The following is a 27,698-nucleotide window of genomic DNA, read 5'->3' as shown; positions in this document are numbered from 1 at the left end:
TACATCTCAGCTTTAAAAAATCACTTAGGGACACCTCCCTCCTATAACAGTAATTATTAACCAATCTTTACCCCAACACACTGCCTCCATTTCCTTTTTTCAGAGTAGCAGCCGTGTTAGTCTGTATTCGCAAAAAGAAAAGGAGTACTTGTGGCACCTTAGAGACTAACAAATTTATTAGAGCATAAGCTCTAATAGCTTATTAGATATTAGAGCATAAGCTCTGTAGCTCACGAAAGCTTATGCTCTAATAAATTTGTTAGTCTCTAAGGTGCCACAAGTACTCCTTTTCTTTTTCCATTTCCTTTGTTACAGGACATTCATTTTCTACCATTGCACTCTGGCATCAGTTTAGGATCACGTCTCATCCCTCATCCCATATGTCTGACTACTTGGGGCACCTTGTGGTCCCCTCTCTTGCTGTTCATAACACCGAAATTCTCTCCCGGTCTGCCTCTCAGCCATCGGTGAGGATCTCCCCCGGCTCTCACAGATGTTCAGCAAAACCCAGTGTGATACAATGAGTGGCTGTTCTTTTTGTGTCCTCAATTTCTGTGCTCTCTCTCTCTCTCACCCCCCACGCCCTCTACGTGAAACAAGACCAAGCTAAAAGTTCCTGGGTGGGTTCACGTCCCCCGTGTTTTAGGTGGGGTTTATAGTCACAGTTATATTAATTGAAGGGTAAATTCACACCTACCAATCTCAATGGGGTTTTAAGCCAACCCACAACATAGTTTCACAGCTCATAACATGGGGTACCTACGATCTATAGACACTTATGATGACAGAGTCCTTTAAATCCAGTGGGTCTGGTAAAGGTGGCAATAAAACCCCATGGAAATGGCTAAGATTCTGGGAAAGAGGGAGGGTAGAAACTTTGACCAGTGCCAGCCCAGCTCACAGACAGCCCAGCAGCAAATAGCAGCCCTATGATGTAAGGGCTGATTCCTTGGCACCTGCAATGTGTATCGCCCCCAGTAGACACCACCCATGGGTGGTGGGTATAATAGGCCAGGGGAGGCTAAGCCCTGCCTTACCCAGGTTGTGTCCCCACCCACACTCCGCTCTGAGGCCCCCACCTTCACTCCCCCTCTCCCCCAAAGCCGGCACGGGCTGAGCTCAGGCCGGTGGCTCAGGGCTGGGGCTGGCCCATAGCCTGGGGCAGGTTACCTGGTGGTCAGGTCAGTGCTTGGGCCTGCTGGCAGTCTGGGGGTTGGGCCGGTGCTTGGGCTGGCTGGTGGACCAGGGCTCGGGGCGGCTGGGGCCGGCAGGCTGGTACTGCTGGAGCTGGTGTATGGCTAGAGCCGGCCAGCCGGGGAGGGCAGGCTGGTGCTTGGGATGGTTGGGCCAGGGCTGCTCTGGCCGCGGTGGGGGGCAGAGGACTCGGGCAGAAGGGGTGGGGCCAGGAGGCTAGCCTCCCCGAAGGAGGGGCTCATGCCCTGCCCATGACACCATCCTATTGATGGGGTCCTGGGAGCTGCAGCCCAATTCCTGGTTTATGGCGGATCAATTCCTGGCTTCCTGCCAAGGCCTTCCAGCGTCACTATGTGGAGACCAGCCTATGCCTGAGTTATTCCGTTCGGCCAAAGGTTTTATCTGGACCGTGTTTATTTGGGGACCCAGTAACGGCACACGGCCCAGGCTCTCTCCACCAACCCTGGCTGTGTCTGGGCAGAGCCCTGCAGATGATGGGGAATATGTAAGGGGACTGTTGGTCCCATACTGAAACTTAGTGGGGGTTTTGGTTGGCCCTCTTCCAATATCAAAAGAAAGGGGAACAGCCCACGAGAAATCAAGACCCTGAGACTGACAGGTCCCAGGGTCAATGGGGAGAGGCCAATGCTCCAGCCTGATTGACAGGACAGGCAGGCCAATGAGGGAGCCAGGACCTCGGGGCCCATCCTCCGTGTGAGCTGAGCCAGAGCAGGGCAGAGCTAAGGGGAGAGTAGCAGAGCTGAGCTGAGCTCGAGGTAGAGCTGCAGAAGCATTGAGGCAGAGCGGAGCTGGAGCCAGAGCTGGACCAGCCCAGAGCCGGGAGCTGCAGCAGTGCAGACCAGCCAGGCCGACGGGGAACCTGGGCTGAGCTACAGCGGGGAGCTGAGGGCCCAGAGCTGGAGAGTGGACGCCTGCCGTGCCACCAGTAACACCGGTGCCGAGTGCAGTGAGCAGCAGGAGAGAGTGAGGGGGGCCCTGGCCAGGGAGAAGTCATCAGCTGAGAGGTCTGGCAGGCCGGACTTGAATGGGGGATGTGACCCTGTTGGGACAGCTGATGTTTGGGAGAAGGGTCCTGCCATCTAGCGCCACTACCAGAGCAAGTGTCTGACCCACAGTTATCCCCGCTACACAGCCAGGGCCTGGGCAGGAGGCCTGGGGCATGTGAGGAACAGACAGTGAACTTTCTTTATGTCCCAGCGATGCTGTTTGTGATGGCCCCGTGCCCACAGAGTAGGGTTCCTTGTTTGCTTTCACCTTTCCCTGTATTTTTTTAAACTGTTTCTTGCTGTTTAATAAATTGTATTTGCTTGGAACTCTATGCAACGATCAGTGGGTCAGGGAACTGGCAGACGTGCAGAGAGAGCACCCCAGACTAGGGACACCTTAGCCCAGTGGTTCTCGACCTGCAACCCATGGGCCACTTGCGGCCCAGTCAGCACACAGCTGTGACCCATGTGACATCCTCAGGGCTATACAGGTAGTATATATGTTGTGTGGATGTGGCCCACATAACAGCCTTTGTGGCCCACGATGGTAAATAGGTTGAGAACCACTGCCTAGCCTCTGTCCTAAGTGACCAGGACAAGACTGGGGGTCAAGCCCCCCCAGGAATCCTGGGCCCAGCCTTGTCGGGGTTATGAGGACTCTGCCACATGGGAGGGAGGAAGGGGAGCCCTCAAGGTAGGGTGACCAGATAGCAAGTATGAAAAATCGGTACAGGGGGTGGAGGGTAATAGGCACCTATATAACAAAAAGCTCCATATATCAGGACTGTCCCTATAAAATCGGGACATCTGGTCACCCTACCTCTAGGTCAGCCAGGCCTATAGGTAGAGGGAGTGGGAGCAAGGATTCAGATCCGTTTGCTAGCCAGCATACTGCAGAAGCCAGGAAAGCCATTCCCCCACTTGCAGATAGATACTATATGTGTGAAACAGCTAACTTTGGGGGAAGGGAGAGCAGCATGCTAAAAACAACAGCTGATTCATAGCAATGGTGGCCCCTTTGGTTCAGGGAAAGCTGAGGTTGAAAGCCATGCATGATGGCTCTTGTTTGAAGGGGAAATCTGTGATGTGGAGTTCAGGGTGTGCTCTCTAATGGGGCTTATTTACAAACTGTGCACAAGATCCTGTTTCCCAGGAAGAAATAGTGGGAAGGCAGATCTGTTTTGCAGCAGTCTCGGTCCATGCATCTCTGCCTTGTCCCAGACTCCGCTGTCTGTCTTGTCGCTGGGTTTCTCCAGGGACAGCAGCCTACTGTTCCCACACAATTGCTAAAATACACCCAGCCGCAACAACCCCCCACATCAGATTTACAGCTAGCAACCCCCTAGTGAAATTAAGGGGAGTCAGTGAACTCACTCAGGCGCAGATCCTTCAGGGAATTTCGGGGCCAGACTCCCTCTGATTTCAATTGGAGTCCAGCCCCAAAATATCTTCAAGGAGCTGGGCGTCAGTTGGTCTGATGCAGTGACCATATGACAGCTTAACTCTCCCTATGGAGTTTCACCCCAGTTGCTTACATCCACAATCCTTTGTGGGTGGCCATGACTGGATGCTGCCAAGCAAACCAGATGCAGATTTTATCATTCCCAGCCCTGCTTCTGAGTCCGCAAAACTGATTCTGAGCACATGCTAGAAAAAGTAAAAAGAAAAGGAGTACTTGTGGCACCTTAGAGACTAACAAATTTATTAGAGCATAAGCTTTCGTGAGCTACAGCTCACTTCATCGGATGCTCCACCAAATGCATCCGATGAAGTGAGCTGTAGCTCACGAAAGCTTATGCTCTAATAAATTTGTTAGTCTCTAAGGTGCCACAAGTACTCCTTTTCTTTTTGCGAATACAGACTAACATGGCTGCTACTCTGAAACCTGTCATTATAGAAAAAGTAGCCAGCCACAACGCCAATCGGCTGAAAAATCCGTCGCTCTGTAGAAAAGCAATACGTTCTCAGGCCTTTTTCTTTGCCGTTTGGTGCTTGATCCCTTAGGGTTTGTGTTTTCCAGTTTTTCTCCTCCACCACAAGGATTGGAAAAACAGGTCCAAGTTTTTAAAGGTGTTTAGGTGCCTAATTCTTTTGGAAATCAATGGGAGTTAGCAGCCTACATCCCTTTAAAAATATGCCCCTCAGGCCTTATCCACACACAAAAGATGCCCTGCTTTAACTATCCCAGTGTATATCAGGGTGCTCTGACCCTTTAAGGGTCAGAGGCTGGGGCCCCATCAGCCCTACTCATTAATGTGATGCAGAAATGGTGCAGAAATGGTGGGAAAGATGTTCCCTGTCCCCAGGCTGTCAGTATGGAAGGAGAAGCAGCAGGAAGGTTGCTGGAGAACCTGCTGGGGAAAAGGACCCTCCAGGGAACAAGCTGCCTGGGATCTGGGCTTAGCTAAGAAAGCAAGGAAGAATCTTGCAGCGTGTGGGAACAGGGCAAAGAACATGCAGAAGAGGTCAGGACTGGCTCTAGGCACCAGCAAACCAATCACAGGCTTGGGGCGGCACAATTCTAGGGGCGGCACTCTGGGTGGTTTGCACTCTCGGAAGTTTTTTTTTTTTTTTTGCTTGGGGTGGCAAAAAACCTAGAGCCGGCCCTGAAGGGGTGCCCAGAGGCTGAATCTATGTTTTCTTCTGGTTAGTAAGGACACGGTTTGACCATTGTGGAAGGTGACCAGGGAAGAAGACCCTTGGTCAAGGCAGAAGATCCTCAGTTTAAAATTTCCAGTCGGTTGGATGTTGTCAGGTCTGGGCTCCAAGGGCTTGATCTTTGGACTTGGAAAGCTCATGCTTGTCTTAATAAAGAAACCTGAATGAGGGCGTTATTGGGAGGAGTTTGTGAAGTCCCTGTTCAAGAGCCTGAGAAGAGGGAAACTTAGGCTGGGTGCTGCAATGTCGGGTCTTGCCATGGGGGGGAGCTAGTGAGACAGGATGTCACATGACACCTGTGATCATTAAAGTGGTACAGCCCTCCCTAGTCTGGATGCAGTTATATAGGCTACATGTACAGTACAGCCGGAATCCACGCTCTGAGATCGATCCACTGGCGGTCAATTTAGCAGGTCTAGTGAAGACCGGCCAAATCGACCACAGATCGCTTTCCAGTCGACCCCCAACTCTACCCCTGACAAGAAGAGTAAGGGTAAGTAGACAGGAGAGTTTCTCTGGTCAACACCCCGCAGGGTAGACCCCGGCGGTAACTCGACCTAAGGTACGTCAACTCCAGCTACATTATTCATGTAGCTGGAGTTGCATAGCTTAGGTCGATTAGGCCGGTTTGTTTACCTGCAGCATCTGCAGGTTTGGCCAATCACAGCTCCCACAGGCTGTGGTTTGCTGTTCCAGGCCAATGGGGGCTGCGGGAAGGGCAGCGAGCACATCCCTCGTCCCGCGCTTCTTACTGCAGCCCCCATTGGCCTGGAACAGTGAACGTTGGCCCGTGGGAGCTGCAATCGGCTGAACCTCCGGGCGCTGCAGGTAAACAAACCGGCCCAGCCCGCGTGCGGATTTCCCTGATGGGCCGCGTGCCAAATATTGCTGATCCCTGGTGTAAACATAGCCTTAGATCTAAAGGTGCTTATGCCAGTATAATATATTTCTGCAAAGGAAGGGGAATAATCCATACTGGCTTAGGATACCTCTGTCCTGATTCAACTATGTCCTCAGTTGAGATTGTATTGATTTAACTATATCATATAAAATCACCCCCGTGAATGACATAGTTTCCCAGGGCAAGGACTGGGTATACACCAGCTCTTACTTTTCTTTAAAAAATGAAAGCTGAGATTCTCCTGTAATTACGAGACCTCCAAGAATAGGGGCTTAAAGAAAGACCTCAAATATCATGAGAAATATTCCATCAGAACAAGAGACATTGGATTTGTCCCCGCCAGTGAAATTTCTAAGTCCCCAAAGCTGCCTGTGTGAGTGTGTGAGAGAACGCCATACAGCAAGGGTTTCAGCATGGTCGCAGGGAGAGCGGAAACCCATCTGAATACTCTTCTAACGTGACCAATTTCCCAGCAGCCAGTCCTTAGGGAAAGAACTTGAAACTCAGTCCATTCGCTGCCTGGAATATTGTGTTGAAGCTGCTAAAACTCAGTCTCGGTACAGAGCCGTGGTCTGGTTGTGAAGAAGGAAATACTCACAATGGAAAATCCGCTCCACTGTTGAAAGCGATTCAGTAGCAAATCTACCTCTGCTCTGAGGAACGAGCAAACAGAGCGGAAAGTGATAGGAATGATTTGGACTCATGTGATATCAAACAATGAAAAGGATGTGAAAAGTCTGGGAAAAATCTGTCAGCCTTGTTTGATGTTTGCCTGTGATCACAGGGTCTGGACAGCTGAAGCAATGTCTTTGCTAGGAGCACTGTGCTGGTATAGCTTTTTCAGTACAACTGCTGGCAAACAGCCATTTACAGTGGCAAAACCGCACTTTTACCAGTGTAGCTAATTCTAGCCCCCCAGATGAAACAAGCTCATCAGTCTTGCTGGTGTAGCTGCATCTAGACTACAGACTTCTGCCTGCACAGCTCTGTCACTTGGGGAATCACACCTCTTCATACCCCTGACCAATAGCAGAAGTCTACCAAGTAGGCCTGGTCTGAGGTCTTCTTTGCTTAAGTAAGCAGCTCTTTATGTAGAATGAGCCTGAGACATTACTTGAAGCCAGGAGAATGTTATAAATCCATCCATGAATTCTCCTGCATAAATCCATCCATGAATTCTATGAATTCATCCATGAATTCTCCTTCATGAATTCTCCATCCATGAATTCTCCTTCTCCATGAATTCTCATTTGACCGGTAAGATTGTAGGTATGACTTTGCTTTGTCCAGTTGTTCCATTGCTCCAGCTATATCAAGGTCAACACCTTGGAGTCTCTTGCTTACAACATTTCAAACAGTATGTCATGCCACAACACTAAACCACACAGAAATTGGAAGTTATGTATGTTTCTGGTGATTCCATTTCCCTCTGCCACTGTTCTCCCACGAACAGTTCCTGTCATAGCTTTATCCTCCATAAGGGCAACTATGGCATCATCTATCTTCCAAATTTGGTGTTTGATAGGCTTTATTGCCTCTACTTGACTTTCCCATTGTGTGGCATGCAGTGGTTTCAGTGTCAGAGAGGATGTTCCCAGATGTTGATTCAAAATTTGCCATTGATAAGTTGATGCAGAGAAAAAATACATCGATGCTTTGAATTATGTTAAAAAATTCAGCAGCCTCACTAGAAGCTGATGCTGCATCACGGACCACCAAGTTCAATGAATGAGAACTGCATGGGACAAAAAAAGCTTGAGGGTTTAACTCTCGGATCCATGTCTGCACTCCTCTGTTCTTTCCTCTCATGTTAGCACCATTATCCTAGCCCTGACCTCTCATGTCAGCTATTACAATTCCCGTATCTTCCAGCTTTTTAAGAAGCACATTTATCATACCAGCTCCTGTAGTATCATCAATGTCAATAAATTCTAGAAAATACTCTCTGACAGTCACCATTGCAGGGTCATTTTCACTACGTTCTGTTGTTGTTACAAAATGCACCATTAATGTCATTTGTTCCATATGGCTGATGTCAGGTGTGCAGTCCAGAATAACAGAGTAATATTTTGCTGACTTCAGTTCTGCCACAATCTTCTGTTTGACTTTTCTTGCCAGTAACTGTATGATCTCACTTTGAATTGTTTTTCCAAGGTAGCGGTGTGTGTACATTTCTTGAGTGGTGACTCTTCTTAGATGCTCCTGGAGTACAGCATCAAACTCAGCCATAAGCTCCACAATTTTAAGGAAATTTCCATTGTTTGGCACATACAGCTGATCTGAAGTGCCATGCAGTGCTAGGTTTTGAGTAGCAAGCATTCTCACAATGGCAGTGAGCCTTTTCAGAACATTTTATCAGTAAAGACACTCTGATGTAATCTTCTCTTGATGCTGATCATCTATGGTGGCCTTTAACCTTAGTCTCATCTCAAGCTTTTTCCACCTATGGAATGTTCTCTGGTGGTTTGCTGCCTTCTCATGGCATGCCAGATTTCTAGCCAGATTTTTCCAGTCCTTTGTTCCTGTAGAACCCAATGTGGCTGGAACGTTAGACTGGCAGAGTTTGCAACAAAAACAGCATGCAGCATTCTGGGTTTTTGAGTACATAAGCCATGACTTCTCCACTTTGTCACCATTGGGGATTTCACGCCAGTAATGTGTTGGATGGAAATTTCTATTTTCATTGTCTTTGGGGAACATGAAGTTTTTCACTTGCTGTGGCCCCTGAAGTACAAGGAAGCCCTCAGGCTACTGCTCAAGTGGGTCCACAGTCCTGGATCATCTAGACTTAAGGAACTAAACTCTGCAGCAGCTGTTTCTTGCACCTCCACCAAACTCTTCTCTGTTCTACACTTTTCTTCAGGAATGTGCATGGTTACATCCACTTGAGATGGAGATACGGATGCTGCAGTAGCTGCCAGGTCACCAGCACTCTGACTAACTGGAAGATCAGGCATCTTCTCACCACTCACATCCTCTCTGGGGCCGGAAGGCTCACTGTGAACATTTGTGTCTATGTATCTCAGGAGAGCTCCTTCCTGCTTAGATAGAAAAGCTTCCTTTGCTTTCTTTCTTTTTCTGGATGCTGCCCCAGAGGGGCGTTTTCTTCTTTCACTCATGATGGCTGTTCTGTGCCTGCTATAGTGGCTCTCAACACTCAGCTGAAGGGGATAAATAAGCAGGCTGGTAGCAGGGCCTGAGTGAGGGAAGATATCAGTGTCTTAAGGACCTAACTGGCTCCTACTACTTTAGCTGACTGCCTGTTCTCCTCAGGTGGGCCAGGGAAGCAGCAGGAAACAGGAAGCTCCCAGAGAAGCTGGGGTTAATCAGTCCAGACTCCTGGGCTGCTAGAGAGGTACATAAGAGGCTCCTCCTGCTCTCTCTCCCTGCAGCTCCTGCTGCTTTCTGTTATTCCCTCTCCACTTTTCTCCTGCCTGCCTGTTATGTCTCTTGTGCCCTCCTTCCTCCAGCACAGCATCGCACCATCTCTGTGCATCTAGCGCAGAGAGAATACAAATGCACCAGCAGCAGACACAGGGTCCTAGTGGCGCCCCCCCCACAGTCTGGCACCTGATGCAGCCGCCTCAGTTTGCCTCATGGTAAGGCCAGCCCTGTTCAGACTGTCCAACTTTTATCACACTCCTTATTCTCTGAGGTGGGAGGATGGACCTTGTCTTAGGAAAGTGTTAAATACACAACTTACGCTCAAAAGTCTGCCCCAACCTGGACAGGGACCTGCCAGGCCCAGAATTCTGTCACTGCTTATCAATGGCCCCAGTGCACAAGAAGAGACCAGCTCCAAGGGACACCTCTCGCCCATTCAGCAAGAAAAACACTCACAGCTCACCTGTGCTAACAATCCAGGGATGCTCAGCAGCACTTATAATGTGGGTTCGTTTTCCGACATGCTAGGAATGCCCTGCGCGATGCCTGCACTGTGATACTTTACAAGGCCTGCTTTGTATGTAAGACCGCGCTGATATAAAAATGAGGAATACTGTATGGGGGTTCTGGGACGCTCCCCCAAGGTATAGAATGTTACACTCTTGTTCATGGCTTGTGTTCTGGATCCCTCCCTCCTTTTTTCTGGTGATAAATATTCATAATTAATAATTGGGTTGTGACAATCAGGGTCCAGACACCCCAGGGGGAAAACAGGGGGTCTGAGCCCCAAAGAATAAGCAGTCGGATCAACTGGCTGTATACATTATTATTGTGCGATTGAAGTGTGTGGAGTAAGGTATCCTGTGTAAAGGGGTCTGGTTCTCCCATGAGGGAACCCAGTTTGTCACATGGCGTACTTGTCTTGTCTTTAATCGTGATGTGCCCTCAGTAATGACAACAATCCCAAATTCACATCCCAGAGCTGGCGCTGAGATTAGGTCTCTATGATTTGGGGGGAGAAAACCACTTGGCGCTCAATGCCCGAACACACCCCTCTGTACCCACAACCAGCAGTGGTCACCCAGCCATGTCAGTTAGTCCCTGGCCCTTGGATCTCCTCCTCCTGCCCACTAACACAGTGTGTGGCTTGGGGAAGCGATCACCGTTCTGTAATCAGAGATGACGTTTTGACCCCTGCCATTGGAGGGAAGGAAGAGAAGTTGTCCCCCATGGGAGACGTGGGGGAAGAACCCTCCAGAGCTGCAGGAGGAGCAGAAGTGGGGCTGGGGGTGAAGGACAGATGTGGGGCTGATGGGGCAGAATTGATGTGGGTCTGGGAGTCGGGGCAGATGCAAGGGCAGGAGGAGGACACAAAAATTCATAAAGGGCTGGGGAGACCTAATCAATGAATGGGCTGGGGATGGGCAGATGTGGGGCTGGGCAGGTGCAGAGTTAATTGATTGGCATTTGGGGTGGGGGTGGGGAGAAGCCGGAAGCTCCACACCTTCCGGCAGCCCTTTGTACAAGGTTGTGCAATGGGACCGCAGTTTGGGTGTAGAGGCCAAATTCCCTTTACTCACGATATGTCAGGGAGAGTGTGTAGGGAACGTGCACGCACGCATGCACGCACGCACGCACACGGCAGGGGGAGCTCAAACTGAGAAGACAGACCAAAAAAATACACCACCCTATACAATTCCTCAAGGCATGACTTTGGGGCAGCCTCATGCTTTCTGGGGGGCTCTGAGTTGTGATTTTGAACGTTTGGGATTGGCCACACTGAGCTCACACACTAGGGCAGTGCCAGCCATTTGGGTCTCTCTGGGACATGTGGTTGGGTGCCCTATTTGTCAGTCAGGATCCAGATCCAGCCCCCCCCCCACCCCCCAAGGCTCTGTGTGTGTCCTTTGAGGCTAGGTATGTGCCCCCTGTTTAACTTCCACTCTGTCTCTGTGCTGCTTTGCCCAAGCCCCAAGCTGGTCAGCTGGTGACATAAATAATATGTCAGCTTTGGTTCCATAAAATCCCTCCACCGAGCTCCCAGAGGAACAGAAAAGCCAATGTCCCCCAAGGGTTCAGTACACCAAATATCTATTCAGTTTGCAAAAGTTCTGAGCATTTCACTCATTCCAGCCTTGCACCAGCCCACGGTGCTTATCCCCAAAGGAGTTAACAGGGACTCTCTGGATCCCTGCTGCAGAGAACAGAGGGGAACCCAGAACAGAAAGTTTGGGGCATGTTGTGATCATTTCAATGGCATAAATGGGCCCAGAGAGTCAAAAGTGTTAACCTGGCCCTGTCACTGTACAGCAGGGAAACATGGTGAGTTGTATCCTTGGAACAAAGCCCGTTGCGAACTGTGTCCACATGTCTATTCAGGGGACACCATCATAGGGCCTAATCACATCATCCACACTATCAGAGCCTCATTCACCTGCGCATGTACCAATGTGATATATGCCATCATGCCATCATGTGCCAGCAATGCTCCTCTGCCATGTACATTGTCCAGTTTGGCCAATCTCTACGTAAAAGAATAAATGGCTGGTCAGTCACGGATGTAGGCTTTGGCTCTGGGCTGGCAGATTGACCATGATACCCATTGCTCTTGCCCTGGCTCGCTACGCTGGTCAGGGACCTCATCTGGCTGGTCTGGCTAGACCTCTCTCCTTCACTGGTCCTTCTCAGACTGGACAGAGCCTCCTGCACGCTGGTGCCATGTCGTGCAGGATCAGGGGAACAGCTGAGAGAGAGAGATATGAGGGGAAGAAGAGAATGGAGAAGGGAAAGTGATACGTGAGGAGAGGGCAGACAGATCAGGAGCTCACTTGTATCAAGCAGGGTGTTTGCTGGTCTAGCAGTGATGGCCAGGTGTCCTTGCCAGGGTGCTGGCCTGGATGTCCTGGTGATCCAGGCTCACCAATGAAGAGCAGAGTCTCTGAAGCAAACCAGAGGCCTGCTGGCCTTTCCCCCAGGAGTCCACTCTGCACTTTCTGGTCCCCTAAGTCTCCTTTTGAAACTCTAAAAAGGATGTGTGGGGGAAGGGGAATGGAGAATCCCCTCATTAATTCATTCACTAATTATCCTGATTTCTGACATACCGTGTTTGGTCAATTGATTTCTGAGTCTGTCCTCCCTTGGTTTATCAGTCATGATCCTAATACAGTGCTGGGGTTGCATTTTTGTTTGGACGAATCCTGTCTTTCTGATCCCTTCTCGTAACCCCCCCTATCTGTCATCACTGTTACAGGTCATTGCAACGTTTTCTGAACTTCCACCCATGCCACATCCCTGTATGTGATCTGACAATTAGGAGAGATCTGCAGGTCCCAGTTACTGCAAGACTATCTTGGTAAAAGTGGATCAGATTGATAGATTAATGTACATCAATGAGGCAGAAAGGATCTTTCTAACCATCACGTCTGAGCTTCTGTGCCAGACAAGCCAGAGAACTTCACTTAGTGATTCCTGCACTGAGGCCAATACCATGTTGTTGAATGAGAACAGATCTTTTACAATGATATCCTAGACCTAGCCTGTTTTAAAGACCTGAAGTGACAGAAAATCCATCACATTCCCAGTACGTTGCTCCAATGGCTAATCCCCTCACTGCTTAAAATTTGAGCCAATCAGTGGAAAATTCCTGCACAAAAGGACTTTTAAAAACTATCTGAATGATGCCTTCGTTGACTTCATTAACTTTTCCCCCCAACCAATTCTGATGACAAAGCTTAAACGCCTGTGTTTTGGGTGCACAAAATGAGAAGCTTTATGGGGATAAATTTCAAACCACTAGGAGATTTAGGAGCACTACTTCCAGTGACTTCTAATGAGACTTGTGCTCCTAAACTCCTGAGGCACGTTTAAAAATGTCCCCCTATGGTGGCTTGTTTTGGAGAGGCCAGGTGCTCAGCATTTTGTGAAAACCAGCCTTTTTTAAAGTATCTGAAGTCGGGCATCCAAAGTCTGTAGCTGGTTTTAAAAATGGAGCCAAATCCTATTGCATGGAGACCTTTGAACCAAGGGCAGCCGGTGGAAGAGACTCTCCTGTGGAAATGACTTGAAGGTGCCGTCTAAGATTCTGGGTGGGAGGGAGATTTTTTTTTTTTTTAATGACATTTTAAAATCTAAAGAGACAGATGGAGGAAATGGGTGGAGTCTCTGCATCCATGGGGCGGGGCCTATAGCACCAATAGATTAAGGTAACTGATTCATTTCTTCTCTGCTTTGGTGTGAAGGAGCCAGACAAACACCCACTTGCCCCTTCCCTCCCCAGTGGGCATGTCACGGGGTGCACTCCCTCCAGTCTGCCTTTGGGTCCTGGCTGTAACACCACTGGTAGTCATAGCTGTGGTACCCACAGTAGTGCTGGGGGGAGCAGCAATAGTCCCAGTTGTCTCGATAATCTGTATAGCACCAGAAGTAACTTTCCTCATAAAGGCCACATGGATGGTCAGCCCGACAGGCCTTCCCAGAGACGGTCAGTGTGGAGTACTGGGGCGAGCATTCCGTGGTGGAACCATCTCCTCGCGGGCACTCGTATCGTTGAGACCTTGGATTCACTCTGCACTTCTCCGTACAGCAGTAATCCCAGTCATTCTTGTAAGATGTGTAACACCAGCTGTATTCGTATCCATGCTTGCCACAGGCCTGCCCAACACAGCTCCACCCTTTGGTTGTTACACCAGAGTTCGGTAGGTGTTTCTGCTCCTGGAGGATGCAGACTCTGTCCGAAATCCCAGAAGCCTTTGCCACTCCAGCTACAGCAGGGGCCAGCACACAGGCCAGGTTGTCCTGTTCGTACGTCTTCTCAAACTGACTGTGCCAGTCTGTCAGGCTGGAAATACCCATCAGGAACCCAATGCTCGTCAGCTGCATCTTGTTCTGATCCAAGTTTGTGCTTGTCATCACCTGGATGGTCTCCCTGTCCAGTTTACTTCTTTTCACTGGTGGAAGGAGCTGGGAGTAAGAGTCCAGTAGAAAGTTCTGGAAGCTATTGTACAAGGTTTTCTTTATTGCTGATAAGACTTGTTGTCCTTTCTGGCTCCTGGAGCCACAGTCATCTGCAAAGACCGTGACTGGCTCAAAAGTCTTGTACAGATGTGATAGCTTTGTGTTTAGCTGCTCCACAGGGATGATTTGAAGACTGGATGCCTCCTTGTTCTCTCCTATGAAGGCGAAGGAGAATTTGCGGTTGTTGTCCCAATGGTCGCAGCAAACAGCTGTCCAGACGTGGGTGGGCACCGAGACCCGGTTGTATGGCCGGTTACGGTCCCCTTCCTTGTCCTCCCCCTCTATGGGGATTTTCTCACTGCCACTGGGAACAGCCCCTGTCACCAGGTAGGGGGTGCCTTCCACATTTCTGCAGCTCCCAGTTAGCTGTGTTTTGAGGGTTTCCTCCAGCTTGTACCAGTGGATCCGATTGAAGCAGGGGTCCATGGGGGCGGCGTTGGTGAGGGTGAAGGTGGCTGTGCGGCCATCATTACACTGGAAGGCGTTTGGGTTCAGGTGCCCCCGGTCATATGATGTGTCTTCATAGTCCTCATTGACGGCCTGGCTGGATCTCCTCTCGTCCAGGCTCAGTGCTGACTCAGCCTCCGTCTTCATTTCTGGGGACTCATCTGGATGAGCCAGCTGGGGACACACAAGGTCAAAACATCTTGGCTTTGTTTGGGCTTCCCCTGCCTCTCGTGGGATCTCACACAGACCCGGGACCCTCCTCTCCCCCAGGATCTCACCCCTGTCCCTCCCTCCCTCGGGTCTTCCTTCCTTCCCTCCCTCCCCCAGAATTCCCCCCTTCCCATGCCTCTCGCTCCTCTCCTCCCTCCTCCCGTAACATCACTTCCTGCCGCTCCCACCCCCATGATCTCACCCCAGTGCTCCCATTCTCTGGAATCCCACCCCCACCCCGGCATGACAGAAGTGGGGATTTTCTGTAATGGTTTTCTGAAAGCTGTGCAGGGCAGTGACTTACTGGACTAGGGATTGCTACCCAATGGGCATAGAAGTGTCAAAATGCCAGGACATGAGGTGTGTGCGTGTCGTGTAGCTGTCTGGGGAGGAATGACTGGGTCACGGAGGGTCTGGCAGAGACAATAGAAACCCTAGTGGCTGGGACCTTCACACCTCATGACCCACAGCCAGGAGGAAGGAGATCCCCCCATCTTTCTGCAGGGAAGCCCAGCAAAGGCCTGAGATGGAGAACAAAGGGGGAAGGTGTCATGACCTGGAAGGGTTATGAACTGAGCTCACAGAGACACAGGGCTCATTCCTTGGACTGATGGATAAAGATACAGAGAGACAGGGCCAAAGTGATTCCTTCCTACACAACAGCGTGGCTGGGTGCAGAGCTGGCTGGGCCAGGATGGGACCATGTCTTCCCCTTTGCTTCCCTCTGTTAACCTGAAGACTTTCCGATGCATCATTCCAGTTGACTAATAACCCTTCTGCTCTGTTTGGAAAAGGCTGCCGGGTATAACTGCAAATATCTGCTGAGGTACATTGATCCCTGAAGAGGGGACAAGTCTCTGACCAGGAATCTACCTCAACTGGATTTGCTGGGCAGAGCTCACAGTGTGAAGCTGGAGTGCTGGACCCCACCAAGGCTCAGTCTCAGTGGCACTGAGGCTGTGGGGATCACCCTTAAGGAACAGTGGGACCCTTTGGTGGGGGGGGGGGGGAGTTGTCTGGCCCATTAAACGGGTATCTTCAAGAGATTATTTAAAAGCTGGGGCATAGCACAGATCCTGGGGATCCATGACGGTGGGTGCAGAGGGTGGGACATTGAATACACCAAGAGTATTTTGCAATAATTAACTTGCAGCAGTAAAAAGAAGTTTAGTCCCAGAAGACAGGAAGATGTGACATACATCCACCTTCCCGAGACGAGCATCACTGAGCTGGGTGAAGGGAGAGGGGTAAGTGCTGGGAAGTTAAACGAGCTGCAGCAGATTGCATGTCTGGAGCAGGATGATCAAGCCAAGATCTAAGGTCCAGACCCAGACAGAGATCCAAGAGAGTCCAAGAACAATGAAGGCAGCAGCAACAGGATGTCCCACAGCCCAATTCCCCGTGCGGCAGGGCGTCCCACAGCCCAATTACCTGCGCAGCAGGGTGTCCCACGCCCCAAGGTCTCTTGAAGAGTGACCCCTCCCCTTTTCCTTCTCCACCCATTTCTCCTTGCACCCCCTTATTCATGGGTTGCCTAAGCAATTCCAACCCCTGGAGTGAATTACACAGAGCTCTGGGACTGACCTGGGGCTCCACAAACCACTGGCTCATCTTTTTGGCCTGCCCTGGGCAGGCAGCATCACCCAGGGTGTATGCCGACCAGCACGGGATCCGGTTGGCCCTGTCATAGAGGGTTGCAAAGTAGTATAGATTGTTGTACCTCTGGCAGATCTCGGCTGTGTTAACCATGTCAAAGCCCTGTGGTTCGGCTCTTTGGTAGAAAAAATCTCTGCAACCACTGAAGGACCCCACTTCAGCCAGTGCCAGCCCCACCCACAGCGAGACACAACCCAGAAGCATCAGCAAGTCCATGGTTCTGTTGTGGAAAAATGATCACGGAACAAGCCTGAGGCCCATTTATTTCAAGCATGTGCATGCAACTGAGCGACAGCCAGGGCTGCTTTGCCAAATACAGAAATACAGGAGCGTATATAGCTTAAAAGCACAACCGGTTACACAAACTTCCTCAATCGATATTTTGCCTTATTAGGAATCTATTAAAACAAGCACCCTTATTTGGGGTATAGAAAAACAAGCTTTTTTCTGTTATTCACAAGTGTTTCTCTTGTGGTTTAACATCCTTTCTAACACTACTGTTGTGGTTATACTTTAACATGCCTGTCTGTTACAAATTGTTCAGCTTAAGATTTTCCATTCTGCCCCCCTCCTGTCCCTTATACACAGAAACAAGCTTGACCATTGTCAAGGGGCTAGACAGGCTTGACCAAAATCTGAGGTCTATTAAATTTTCCTTCACAGTTTGGTGAGACATCAGCACAGAGTGCTGGGCACCTGCAATTTGTCACACCCTTGCTAGGTCCCGTCCTATTTATAGGATTCTGGGAGCTGTGTGTGATTTTGTTCTTTGCAGGCTCCTTGCCAAGGGCTGTCCAAGTAAACACAGTGACTCAGCCTCTCTCAGGCCTGCATCATCTATTCTCAGATCAAGGTGAAATCTGAGCATGCCAATTTTTGGAGCCAGCATTAACATGCACCCAGGGACACTGGGCTCTCTCTGCGTGCCCAGAATGCAGCTGGAGAGAGGTTTTTCAAGGATGGAAATGGATCATGGGACCAGCCTTGCTCGTTATGGGCAGGCAGATCACAAAGAGATTTAAGCAATGGGAGACATCTGAGAGGGGATTAGAGCGGTGCCATGGTGGAAGAGGGGTTCCTTGGAGGTGGGGTGTCATGGATCCACAGGATCGGTGCTACTCCCAGCTTTTAAACAGTCCCTTGGAGGATTCCCTTCAGTGGGCCAGACCCCCAAGGGGTCCCACGCTTCTTTCAGGAGAAGTAATGCAGCCTCACCGCCTCCTGGACTGAGCCTTTCATAGAATATCAGGGTTGGCAGGGACCTCAGGAGGTCATGTAGTCCAACTCCCTGCTCAAAGCAGGGCCAATCCTCAACTAAATGTGAGCCTTTGGGCTCCAGCCCTCCAGCTTCACACTGTGAGTTCTGCCCAGCGAGTCCAACTAAGCCTGACTTCTGGGCAGAGACCTGCCCGCTCTGCAGGGACCAGTGCACCTCAGCCTGCATTTGCAGTGACACCCAGCAGCCCTTTCCAAACAGAGCAGGGTTTATTAGTGGGCCGAGACCCAGCATGGGGAATCCCTGAGATCAGCAGAGACAAGCCACAGATAAGATTAAGCTGCTGTAGGAACGATCTCTGCTCTCACTGCCTGTCCTGGTGCCTTTGTCTGTCAGTCCCAGGTATGAGCTCCGTGTGTCTGTGAGCTCAGCACTTAGCCCCTCCCTAACATCTTTGCCCTTTGTCCTCCTGTTAGGGAGTTTTGCTGGGCTTCCCTGCACAGAGGTAGGAGGATCTCCTTCCTCCTGGCCCTTGGCTGCGAGGTGTGAACATCCTGGCCAATGGGAATTCCTTTGTCACTTCTGATCCCCCAATCACTTGTGTGCACTCTGCGTGTTAACAACTCTGCTCTCCAACAAGGTGTGCGTGTGTCACACCCCTTGTCTCTTCCCTTCAGTGTATAGCTGTGCAACGTCCACAGGAACCTGGAGAATATGACCAATATTCCTGTCTTGGTCTTGAAGGGGGAAGGGATGTGAAAACTGAGCGAGGTCACTTTTACCAGCGACCATGGGCAGTTCAAGGCCACAAACACCATCCAGCGATGCCAACAACAATTTCCCATCCTGTTGGTGTCTGGCGTACTAGGCACTTTCAAGATTCTTACAGTCCAGTTTCCAGTGCATGGTTCTGTTGCTGCACAAAAGCCCGAGGCAGGCAACAGCTGGATTCGTTGCCCGGTGTGCATCGCCCAATAATCACAACGGGGTGGAGAAGTAGAAAAGTTTATTTGAAGCTTCAAGCAGTACAGGGAGACAACAATCTCAAATCCTGTACACCAGTGCAAGCAGTTACACATATTTTATACATTCATTCTTTAGCATACTTATCCAATAGCAAGCTGTCCTAAGTATCCATATAGCCAATCCAGTATACCAGCCAGTTCCCCTTTTTCCTCTTATCATCTATTCCCCCATATATGGAGTTGTTTGTTCAGCACTATCTAACATTCCTGTCCTGCTTGACCTAATCTTGCTCCAGCCAGTCTGCGCCTGCAGTACACTGTTGCAAACTTCTCAGCGTGACTGCTGTGAGTATCTCCGGGCAGAAAAGGGAAGGGGGGGCATCTAGAGCAAGGGGGCTTCATCGACACTCGTGATCTTCCATCCCCTTGAGTTACCTAGTGGCCATGCCCGGTGTCCCCAACAACTCCCTCTTTTGAGAATACTCAACAGCCTTTTCTCTGAGTTTTCTCACTTGGGCTCTTATCTTTTTATAAGGGGACTTTGCATAAGCACTTTGTGGTGGCCCTGAAGGGAATGCATTACCATGTTTTTTACAAGGGCTCTGACACATGATATTGCACAACATAACACCATCAGCATGATTAAGACAGGAAGAAAACTTTTCAACAAACAGACTAAATAAACCACCAAGCCAAGATGACAAACCCCAGCCTGAAAACAAGGTTTGCAACCAATCACTCTCGGGGGCAGTGTAAGCAGCCTGTGCTCCGGCTCGGGCATGGGCCTCAGCCTGCCTTATCATAAATCTCATAACTGCTGTCATTTCCGTATACACAATATCGGGACCGGCAAGGGCACAAACACCCCCTTGGGATGCCAAAAGGTAGTCCAAGGCCAGCCTGTTTTGGAGGGAATACGTTCTGAGCTGCTATACCTCCTTATTTATTGTTACTACTGCTGACCTTAGATCACGAATCGAGTCCTCTAATTCTAAGGCTACTTTTTCAAGCACCATTTGAAGCCTTATAATATAGCGGCCTATGCATGCTATGGCTGGCCCGGTAATCAGTGGCACAATTACCAGTATGGAGCACCCTGTAAGCTTTTCAGTTGTGAGGGGATTTTTAGCATTGCCCTCCAAGGCTGCATTGAGTCGCCGCAGGGTCTCTTCTCGTGACTCAACAGAGGTATCTCGGGTATTCCTAATCTTTCCTTTGGGCAGTGTGGTAGTTATTGAAAGATGAGGAACTCCATAAGCTATATGACAACTACCTGTCCAATTGGCTGGCAATACCTTGTAAGCCTTTCGGCCACATACAAAATAGTGACCCTGTAGGGCCCAGTAAGGACAGTTTCTTAGAGGGATTCCTGGGATATTTAAGGCCGCTTTTCCAAACAATTCATATGCCCCCAGGGAGGCTTCCCATCCTCCCGAGTGGGTACAAGGGGGGATATTCCTAATTGTGCCGTTCAAATTGCACACACTATAAGGACCGCTGCAAACCCACCATTGGCCTGCTATAGTGGAAACATTAACTGAAAGGCAATTTATATTTCCTGACCCTCTTTTTGTGGAAGAGTAAGAGTTTCCCCAAAAGGGGAGGAACCATTACATCCACACTGTTGACCTCCCCTCTTGGTTTTTATCCAATATCCATTGGCCCGCTGTGTAATAACACAGGAGCTCTTTCCCACAGGACACCTATAGTGATCAGATTGGTTTCGGATAAAACAAAACACTCCCTCAGTGAGCCCTGCAACTGAATACTCCTGATCCTGGTAGGTAGCTTGCTGCAAAGAGCTCTTATCCCAGAACGGTGAGTCCATTCGATTTCTACTTTCCTGCTCTTTGGTGGCAGCTAATTCTGCTAGGGTTAAGGGCAGCATGACAAGGGGCACTCCTGTTCTGGGGGGAAGTGGAGTCGGAGCAAACACCCAGCAATCAGTTTGGTTTGTTAAAGTAGCAACATGGTGCACAAGTAAAACAAAGGAATTATGTTCCCGATATGCACAGTTTAGAAATAACAGCATAGAAAATAACAGGGTTACACGATTAATTATTACCGGGGTCCTGCCAGTCCAAGGTTTCCAGTTTTTGAGTGGGCCCATTTTGGCGCTAAGGTGCCCATTGTTTGTGTCTCTTAAACAGTAACTTTAGCCCGAGATCGTCACTAAATGAGGAGTCAACGGGGTGGACGGTCCACTGCTCTGCTGATGAAGGGGTGGGTACTGCCTTCAGACGCGAGTGATGGATCCAGTTCTTGTATCCCTCGATCTTTGCCACAGTATGGGAGATTAGCAAGACGATGTAGGGTCCTTTCCACTTTTCCTGGAGAGGCTCGTCTTTCCAGGTGCAAAGCAGCACAGAGTCGCCGGGCTGTAAGGAGTGGACGGGAGAGTCCAAGGGAAGAGGCTGGGAGCGTTTAGTATACCTGTGAAGAGACAAGAGAACAGCAGACAGGGAACACATATACTGAGACAAAAAACCATTACCCAGCTCCCACTCCCCTGACAGAACCGGTGTGACATTCATAGGCCATACCCTCCCAAACATAATTTCAAAGGGACTAAGCCCTAATCTACCCTTTGGGAGAGCGCGGATGCGGAGCAGGACGAGGGGTAAGGCATCAGGCCATCGCAGGGAGGCTTCTTGGCACACTTTTGAAAGATGTCGTTTAAGGGTCTGATTGGTACGCTCTACTACACCGCTGGCTTGTGGTCTCCAGAGTGTGTGGAGTTTCCAGGGGATCTGCAAGGCATTCGAGATGCTTTGGATGATCTTTGATGTGAAGTGTGTCCCGTTGTCAGATTCCATCCACTGGGGAAGTCCGAAGTGAGGAATGACCTCCTTAACAAACTTAAGGGCCACCATCCTGGCAGTGCAATTGCGGCATGGGAAGGCTTCTGGCCATCTGCTGAATCGATCCACTAAAACAAGGAGATATTTGTACCCTTGGACCCAAGGGAACTCAGTAAAATCTATTTGCCACACCCACCCGGGGCCCGGAGTGGGTTCCAGAGCAGCAGGTGGCCCTGGATGTTCTGGTCGGGGTTATTCTTTTGACAGACTAAGAAGTCCGCCTGGTAACTGGGTAGCCAGGGGTCGGAGTCCAGAAGTTATAAAGTATTTTCCCATCAGTTGGATAAGTGCTTCCCTGCCAGCATGAGTGGTTTGATGCAATTTCTGTAACACTGGCTGGATCAGGCCCTTCGGTAGAATATGGATACTTAGGGCAGCTTCTATTGGATAAGCATGCTAAAGAATGAATGTATAAAATATGTGTAACTGCTTGCACTGGGTGTGCAGGATTTGAGATTGTTGTCTCCTTGTACCGCTTGAAGGGTTCAAATAAACTTTTCTACTTCTCCACCCCATTGTGATTATTGGGCGACGCACACCGGGCAATGAATCCAGCTGTTGCCTGCCTCGGGCTTTTGTGCCAGCAAGTTTTTGGCATCCCTGGGTGGGCGAGAGGCTACAACACAAGCCTTGCCCAGATCCCTTGTGGGGACCGGCGGGTGAGGACTCCAACCGATGCCCAGTGCACACCGGTTTGATTCCCGGGGGCCTCGGAGGGGCATAGCCCAACCGGTCCCGTAGGGCATAACGGTGCAACGCACCTGATAAGTGGAGAAGTGCTGTGGGCGACGGTGGGGAACCGGTCCTTCGGATAAGGTAGGAACCTTTTGCAATCCAGATTGTCTGCTCTGTTTTGAACCTGGGGACGCGCAGAGTTACCCTGTAGGCATGGGACAGGGACAGAGCTTGGGAGGGAGGGCACAATGTATGTCCCTAGAGTGTATCCTAGCAAATTGGAAGGTATTTGGATCGGATCCAATGACTAAGAATAAATTAAAACGATACTGTACAGTTCACTGGCCTCAATATCAACTGGAGGACCAGCAGCAGTGACCACCAGGAGGGTCAATTAATTACAATACGATCCTCCAGTTACTTTTGTTCTGTCAGCGAACGGGGAAATGGAATGAACATCTGTATGCGCACTTGTTTTTGGCTTTGTGTAATCGATCAGATGTCTTACAGCGATGTAATTTGACTCCGACTGGTTCGGTAGTGGCTAATGTTAGTCCCCAGACCCCCACCCCAACTGTGATGGCAGATCTGGTGTCCCCTTCGGCCCCCATGCCCCCACCAGATAGGCCCCTACAGTGGGCTTATATCCTTTACTTACTGAAACTAAGATCTCTCGTACTGGAACGGGTGAGCGTCCGGCCATGACTATGCAGGTCTATACCCATGTGCCCTTTAACCCTATGGATTTGGCTGCTTTCAAAGTACAGGCAGGGGAGTTTTCCACCAACCCTAGTAGGTTTATTTCAGTTTTTGAGGGCTGCCTTAGCAGCTATAAGCCGGATTGGGACGATTGCAACGTCCTCCTGCGTACCTTATTGTCTGAGGTCGAACGACAACAGGTCGTGTCCAAGGCAAGGGAGGAGGCACAGAGACGGTACGACCAGGATCGTAATAATGTCCTTGACCCGGATGAGCAGGTCCCCGAGTAGACCCCAGGTGGAACCCAAATGATCCTGCGGGTATGACCCGGCTTACCACCTATAAGCAGTTGCTTTTGCATGGACTCCATCACTCGGCTGTCCGACATAATAATTGAGCAAAACCATATGAGGTAATGCAGGATCTAAAGGAAAGCCCAGGGGCCTTCCTACAGCGTATTCGGGACGCTATTCGACAGAACACCAATGCAGACCCCGATGATCAGGAAACTGAGGCAATCATTAAGGGAATTTTCACGAGCAGAGCAGCCCCTGATATTAAGAGAAAGTTACAGAAAAAAAGAGGATCTAATGAGCATGAGCATGGCACAAATCTTAGAGACTGCAAACCAAGCTTATAGTCTAAGGGAGGCAGAAAAGGAGAAAAAGCAAGTTAGAATGATGGTAGCGGCAGTACAGGCTGGCACTACGGGAAGTGTCCGGGATGGAAGGGGCTGTGGACGCGGACGTCCGGGCCCGCAGGAGAGATGACTGGGTTGCAACCAGTGTGCCTTGTGTAGACAAGAGGGACCCTGGAAGAATGAGTGCCCAGAGAGGAATGGAAAGGGGGGGTGCCCCTATGATGGCAGTGGAGGAACAGGAATAGGGGTGTCAGGGGGGACAGACTGCCCTGCCCCTGGAACCCTGAGTAAAGATGCTGGTGGGAAGTTCGGAAATAGACTTTTTAGTGGACTCTGGAGCGGCACGAACTGCCGTGAATCGATCCCTTCAGTTGCTGGTAGCAGACTCCCTTACCGTGGTGGACGCCCCAGGCAGAGGCACCAAGTGCCCAGTGTATGCCCCAGCGGATGCGCTTTGGGAAATAGGACTATATCTCACAAGCTGATCTATCTCCCTGAGTGCCCAACACCTCTGCTGGGACGGGATCTGCTTTGTCACCTAGGCGCCACCTTGCAGTTTACTCAAGATGAAATAACCCTTACCCTACCCCCCGAGAATGCATGGATCATGACCCTTACAGTTGAGCCCTCAGCTATGCAAGCCCCAGAATGGAGCCTGTGGGAAGACCGGGTGTACCCTCTAGTGTGGGCAGCGGGGGTCCCAGGAAAAGCTACCCATCAAGTCCCTGTTAAGGTTCAGGTCCTACCAGGAAAAGGCCCGGTGCGAGTTAAACAGTATCCAATTGCAAGAGAAGCCAGAGAAGGTTTACAGGACTCTATAGATCGGTTCCTAACGTGTGAAATCCTCCAGGAATGCCAGTCAGCCTGGAACACTCCCATCCTGCCCATACGAAAACCTGATAGCACGTATCGCTTGGTACAGGATCTGAGGGCAGTTAATGAATGGGTTAAAACTGCACTCCCTGGTTCCGAATCCGTATACCTTACTGGTTTCTGTAGGAGGCCAGTATACCCATTTTTCGGTCCTCGATTTGAAAGATGCGTTCTTTGCTATTCCCGTAGATACCTCGTCCCAAGAAGTCTTTTCTTTCGAGTGGGAAGACACAAAAAGGGTTAAAAAGCAATTATGCTGGACAGTATTGGCCCAGGGATTTAAAAATTCCCCCACCCTTTTTGGCCAGGCTTTGGCCAGGGATCTGGAAGAGTGGAACAATGAGGAGGGGGCTCTTCTTCTTCAACATGTAGATGATTTGTTAATTGCTACCATGGGCCTAACCCCATGCCTCAAAGCCACTGTGGGTCTCCTGAATTTTATTGGCCTCTGAGGACATCGGGTATCGAGAAGCAAGGCTCAAATTGCCCTCCCGATGGTACAATTCCTGGGGCACCACATAAGGCAGGGGGAGCATCAGCTTTCCAATGAGAGGAAGGAGGCTGTCTGCCAGGTTCCCGTTCCCATTAATCGTAAACGCTTCAGAGCCTTCCTGGGCATGGCAGGGTTCTGTCGGATACGGATCCCAGAATTTGGACTCTGGGCTAGACCTCTGTATGATTGTGTAAAAGGAGCAGATCATGACCCCTTCTATTGGACCCCAGAGGCCGACAGGGCATTTAAAATCTTGAAAAGGAAGCTGATGGAAGCTCCGGCTCTGGGCCTCCCGGATCTCTCGTTTCAGGTGTATGTACATGAACGAAAGGGGGTAGCTCTAGGAGTGCTCACACAGTTGTTGGGAGCATGGAAGCGGCCCGTGGCCTATTTCTCCCTCTATATGGAGTTGTTTGTTCAGCATTATCTAATACTCTTGTCCTACTTGACCTAATCTTGCTCCAGCCAGTCTGCGCCTACAATACACTGTTGTAAATTTCTCAGCGTGACCGCTGTGTCTCCAGGAAGAAAAGGGAAGGGGGGGCATCTGAGCCTAGAGCAAGGGGGCTTCATCGACACTCGTGATCTTCCATCCCCTTGAGTTACCTAGTGGCCATGCCCAGTGTCCCCAACAGTTCAGAGCAGTTTTATGTCCTCCCCTGGGTCTGGGTTGTCAGAGGACACTTGTAGGGTGCACATGGGGAGTTTTCCTGTGGCTCTTTTGCCACCGTTACGCTGGCAGACCAGGTGCCAGCTCATGCCAGAGCCCCAGGCCAAGTCATTGGTGTATGAGAGAGCAAAGTGACCATTAAATATACGAGTGTAGCTGGTGTTTCAACTTCATGAAAACTAGTGGGCTGTTAACTTGCATTGTTTTCATTTATCTGTGGTGGATTACTGTATGGTCTGACGGGGCCTGGGCCCAGTACCCTGGCCAACTTAAGGGCCCCATCCCGTGCTCCTCCTTCACTGCACCCCCCGGACCCTCAGTCCTGCTCCTTCTCTCCCCCCTGAGGCCCTGCCCCCAGGCAAGCTGGACAGTGAATTAATATATCCCCCCACACTCTCTCCGCACATGGAGCCGTGCCCAATCCCCTCTCCCTTCCTCCCAGAGCCCCGCGTGGATCCTGACCCAACCCCCCCCCTTCCCCTCCCAACCCCAACATGGAGCCTGGCCCGAGCCCCCTCTCCCTTCCCCCCAGAACCCTGCATGGACCATGCTCAAGCCCCCTCTCCCTTCCCCCCAGAGCAGGGTTTTCCCTACACCCCCACCTTCCAGTGTACATGCCCCTGAAATTTCCACAACACCCCCACGCCCCAGTTTTGTGAACTAGTTACATGCAGTGTTGCCAATTTAGTGATTGTTTGGAAAATTAAAACATTAATACACCCTTTAAAAGCATATAAAGTGTATGATAAAGTATAATAGATTTGAAAAGTATGAACACAAACTAGCTTCCTTATACAGCTGTTTTTATAACAATGTCAGTGCATTCATTTTGGTGATGTTGGCCAACCTAATAATTTCAAATGATGATTTGTAAGCAAAGTCTAAATGAGCTCTCCCTGACAGCTAGTGATGAGCTGGGAGGAAAGGGTTCAGGACCAGATGGTATTTACATTCACACCTATCTACCTAGTTATCCAGCAAACAGAGCTGTGTTGTCCAAGTGATAGATTTTGGCTGGGGTTGGGTTACAAATCACTTGAATGGGGGAGTGGGGGAAGAAATGTTGTTATTCTTATTGTATGAGTAAAGGGCAGTAGAACTGTACTTCACCGCTGCTGATTGAGGACATCAAGAGAGAGGGTGGGGACAGGTGTTTTGCTTGATGGTCTGCCTGAGTCACAAGTACTATTTGACCTGCCCCTCTTCACTGTTTAAAGACAGAGTTGATTAGGCTCCATAGATGGTCACTTAACAAAACGAAAGACTATTACAGCTGAAATCACTGATAATCAGGTCTATGTGCTTAGACCTGCTGTGGGACAGGGTTTCTGTGGAAGAGACGGCCCAGTCTGCACTAGCAGCAAGGTTCCCCCACTGAGAGCTCAGCTGAAATCACCGAGAGCCGGTGGAACCTCAAGAGACCAACTCGCAGAGGTCACAGTGGCAGGTGGCAGCAGAAGGTGACGGCGCAGAGCCATTGGCAACAGAGCGATGGAGTGAACGGTGGCACAACGAACAACAGTGGCCAGAGCGAACAGTGAGCAGCTGGAGGAATGAGCAAGGTGCCTTCTTGCCCCCCACCTGGGAGGTGAACTCGTGTGAAAGCACCTCTGAACTCTGAGTTTCCACTGACCAAGGACAACACCAGAGAAGGTTAATGAGGCTGTTGAGAATGCTAGAGACACAACGCAGTTCATGTGAACAAACATGGCTGTGGCATCATTCTTGCTTAAATAGAAAGTGATACCACATACTACAAACTGGAGGCCAACGTTAAGTGAATTGACACTTGTTCGGAACCAGTGTTCAACTTCAGGATGAACAAGACCAGCAAATGCTCACTATCCTTCTGCAAGAAACTCAACTGACTGGCTAGAAGCATGTGGTGCAACAGTGAAAGACTCAATAGTTGAAAAAGTGAAGAACTCTCTTACTACATTCAAAAAACTTGCATATATGGCTGATGAATGCACCGATGCAAATGGGCATCAAGCATTGAGTCATTGTGTATGTTATCTTGATGTCAGTGGTAGGCCAGTAGATGCATTTCTAGATGTTCAAGTTATAGAAGACACATCAGCTGCATCTGTGACAACCCACATCTTAGAGTTAAATGCTTGTCAGTTGGACCCCAAA

At 49.9% G+C, this 27,698-nt stretch overlaps 3 protein-coding genes across 6 annotated transcripts in view; 1 reads left to right on the top strand and 2 right to left on the bottom strand.

Annotated features, from left to right (window-relative positions):
* LOC119842466 (zinc finger protein 271-like) overlaps positions 1 to 27,698 on the bottom strand; it is a 638,009-nt gene that overhangs the window by 302,116 nt on the left and 308,195 nt on the right. The window lies entirely within an intron of this gene.
* Positions 1 to 27,698, top strand: part of LOC119843027 (zinc finger protein 850-like) — a 765,636-nt gene that overhangs the window by 586,151 nt on the left and 151,787 nt on the right. The window lies entirely within an intron of this gene.
* LOC119842487 lies at positions 12,412 to 16,800 on the bottom strand. Its single transcript, XM_038370699.2, has 2 exons — positions 16,399 to 16,800; positions 12,412 to 14,778 (listed from the first exon to the last, which is right to left on the bottom strand). The coding sequence occupies exons 1-2, from the start codon at positions 16,684 to 16,686 to the stop codon at positions 13,429 to 13,431; spliced, it is 1,638 nt and encodes a 545-aa protein (XP_038226627.2). The 5' UTR covers positions 16,687 to 16,800; the 3' UTR covers positions 12,412 to 13,428.

This window comes from Dermochelys coriacea, chromosome 14, assembly GCF_009764565.3.
Source record: "Dermochelys coriacea isolate rDerCor1 chromosome 14, rDerCor1.pri.v4, whole genome shotgun sequence".
Taxonomy (NCBI): Eukaryota; Metazoa; Chordata; order Testudines; family Dermochelyidae; genus Dermochelys; species Dermochelys coriacea.
This window is presented reverse-complemented; position numbering and strand designations above follow the sequence as displayed.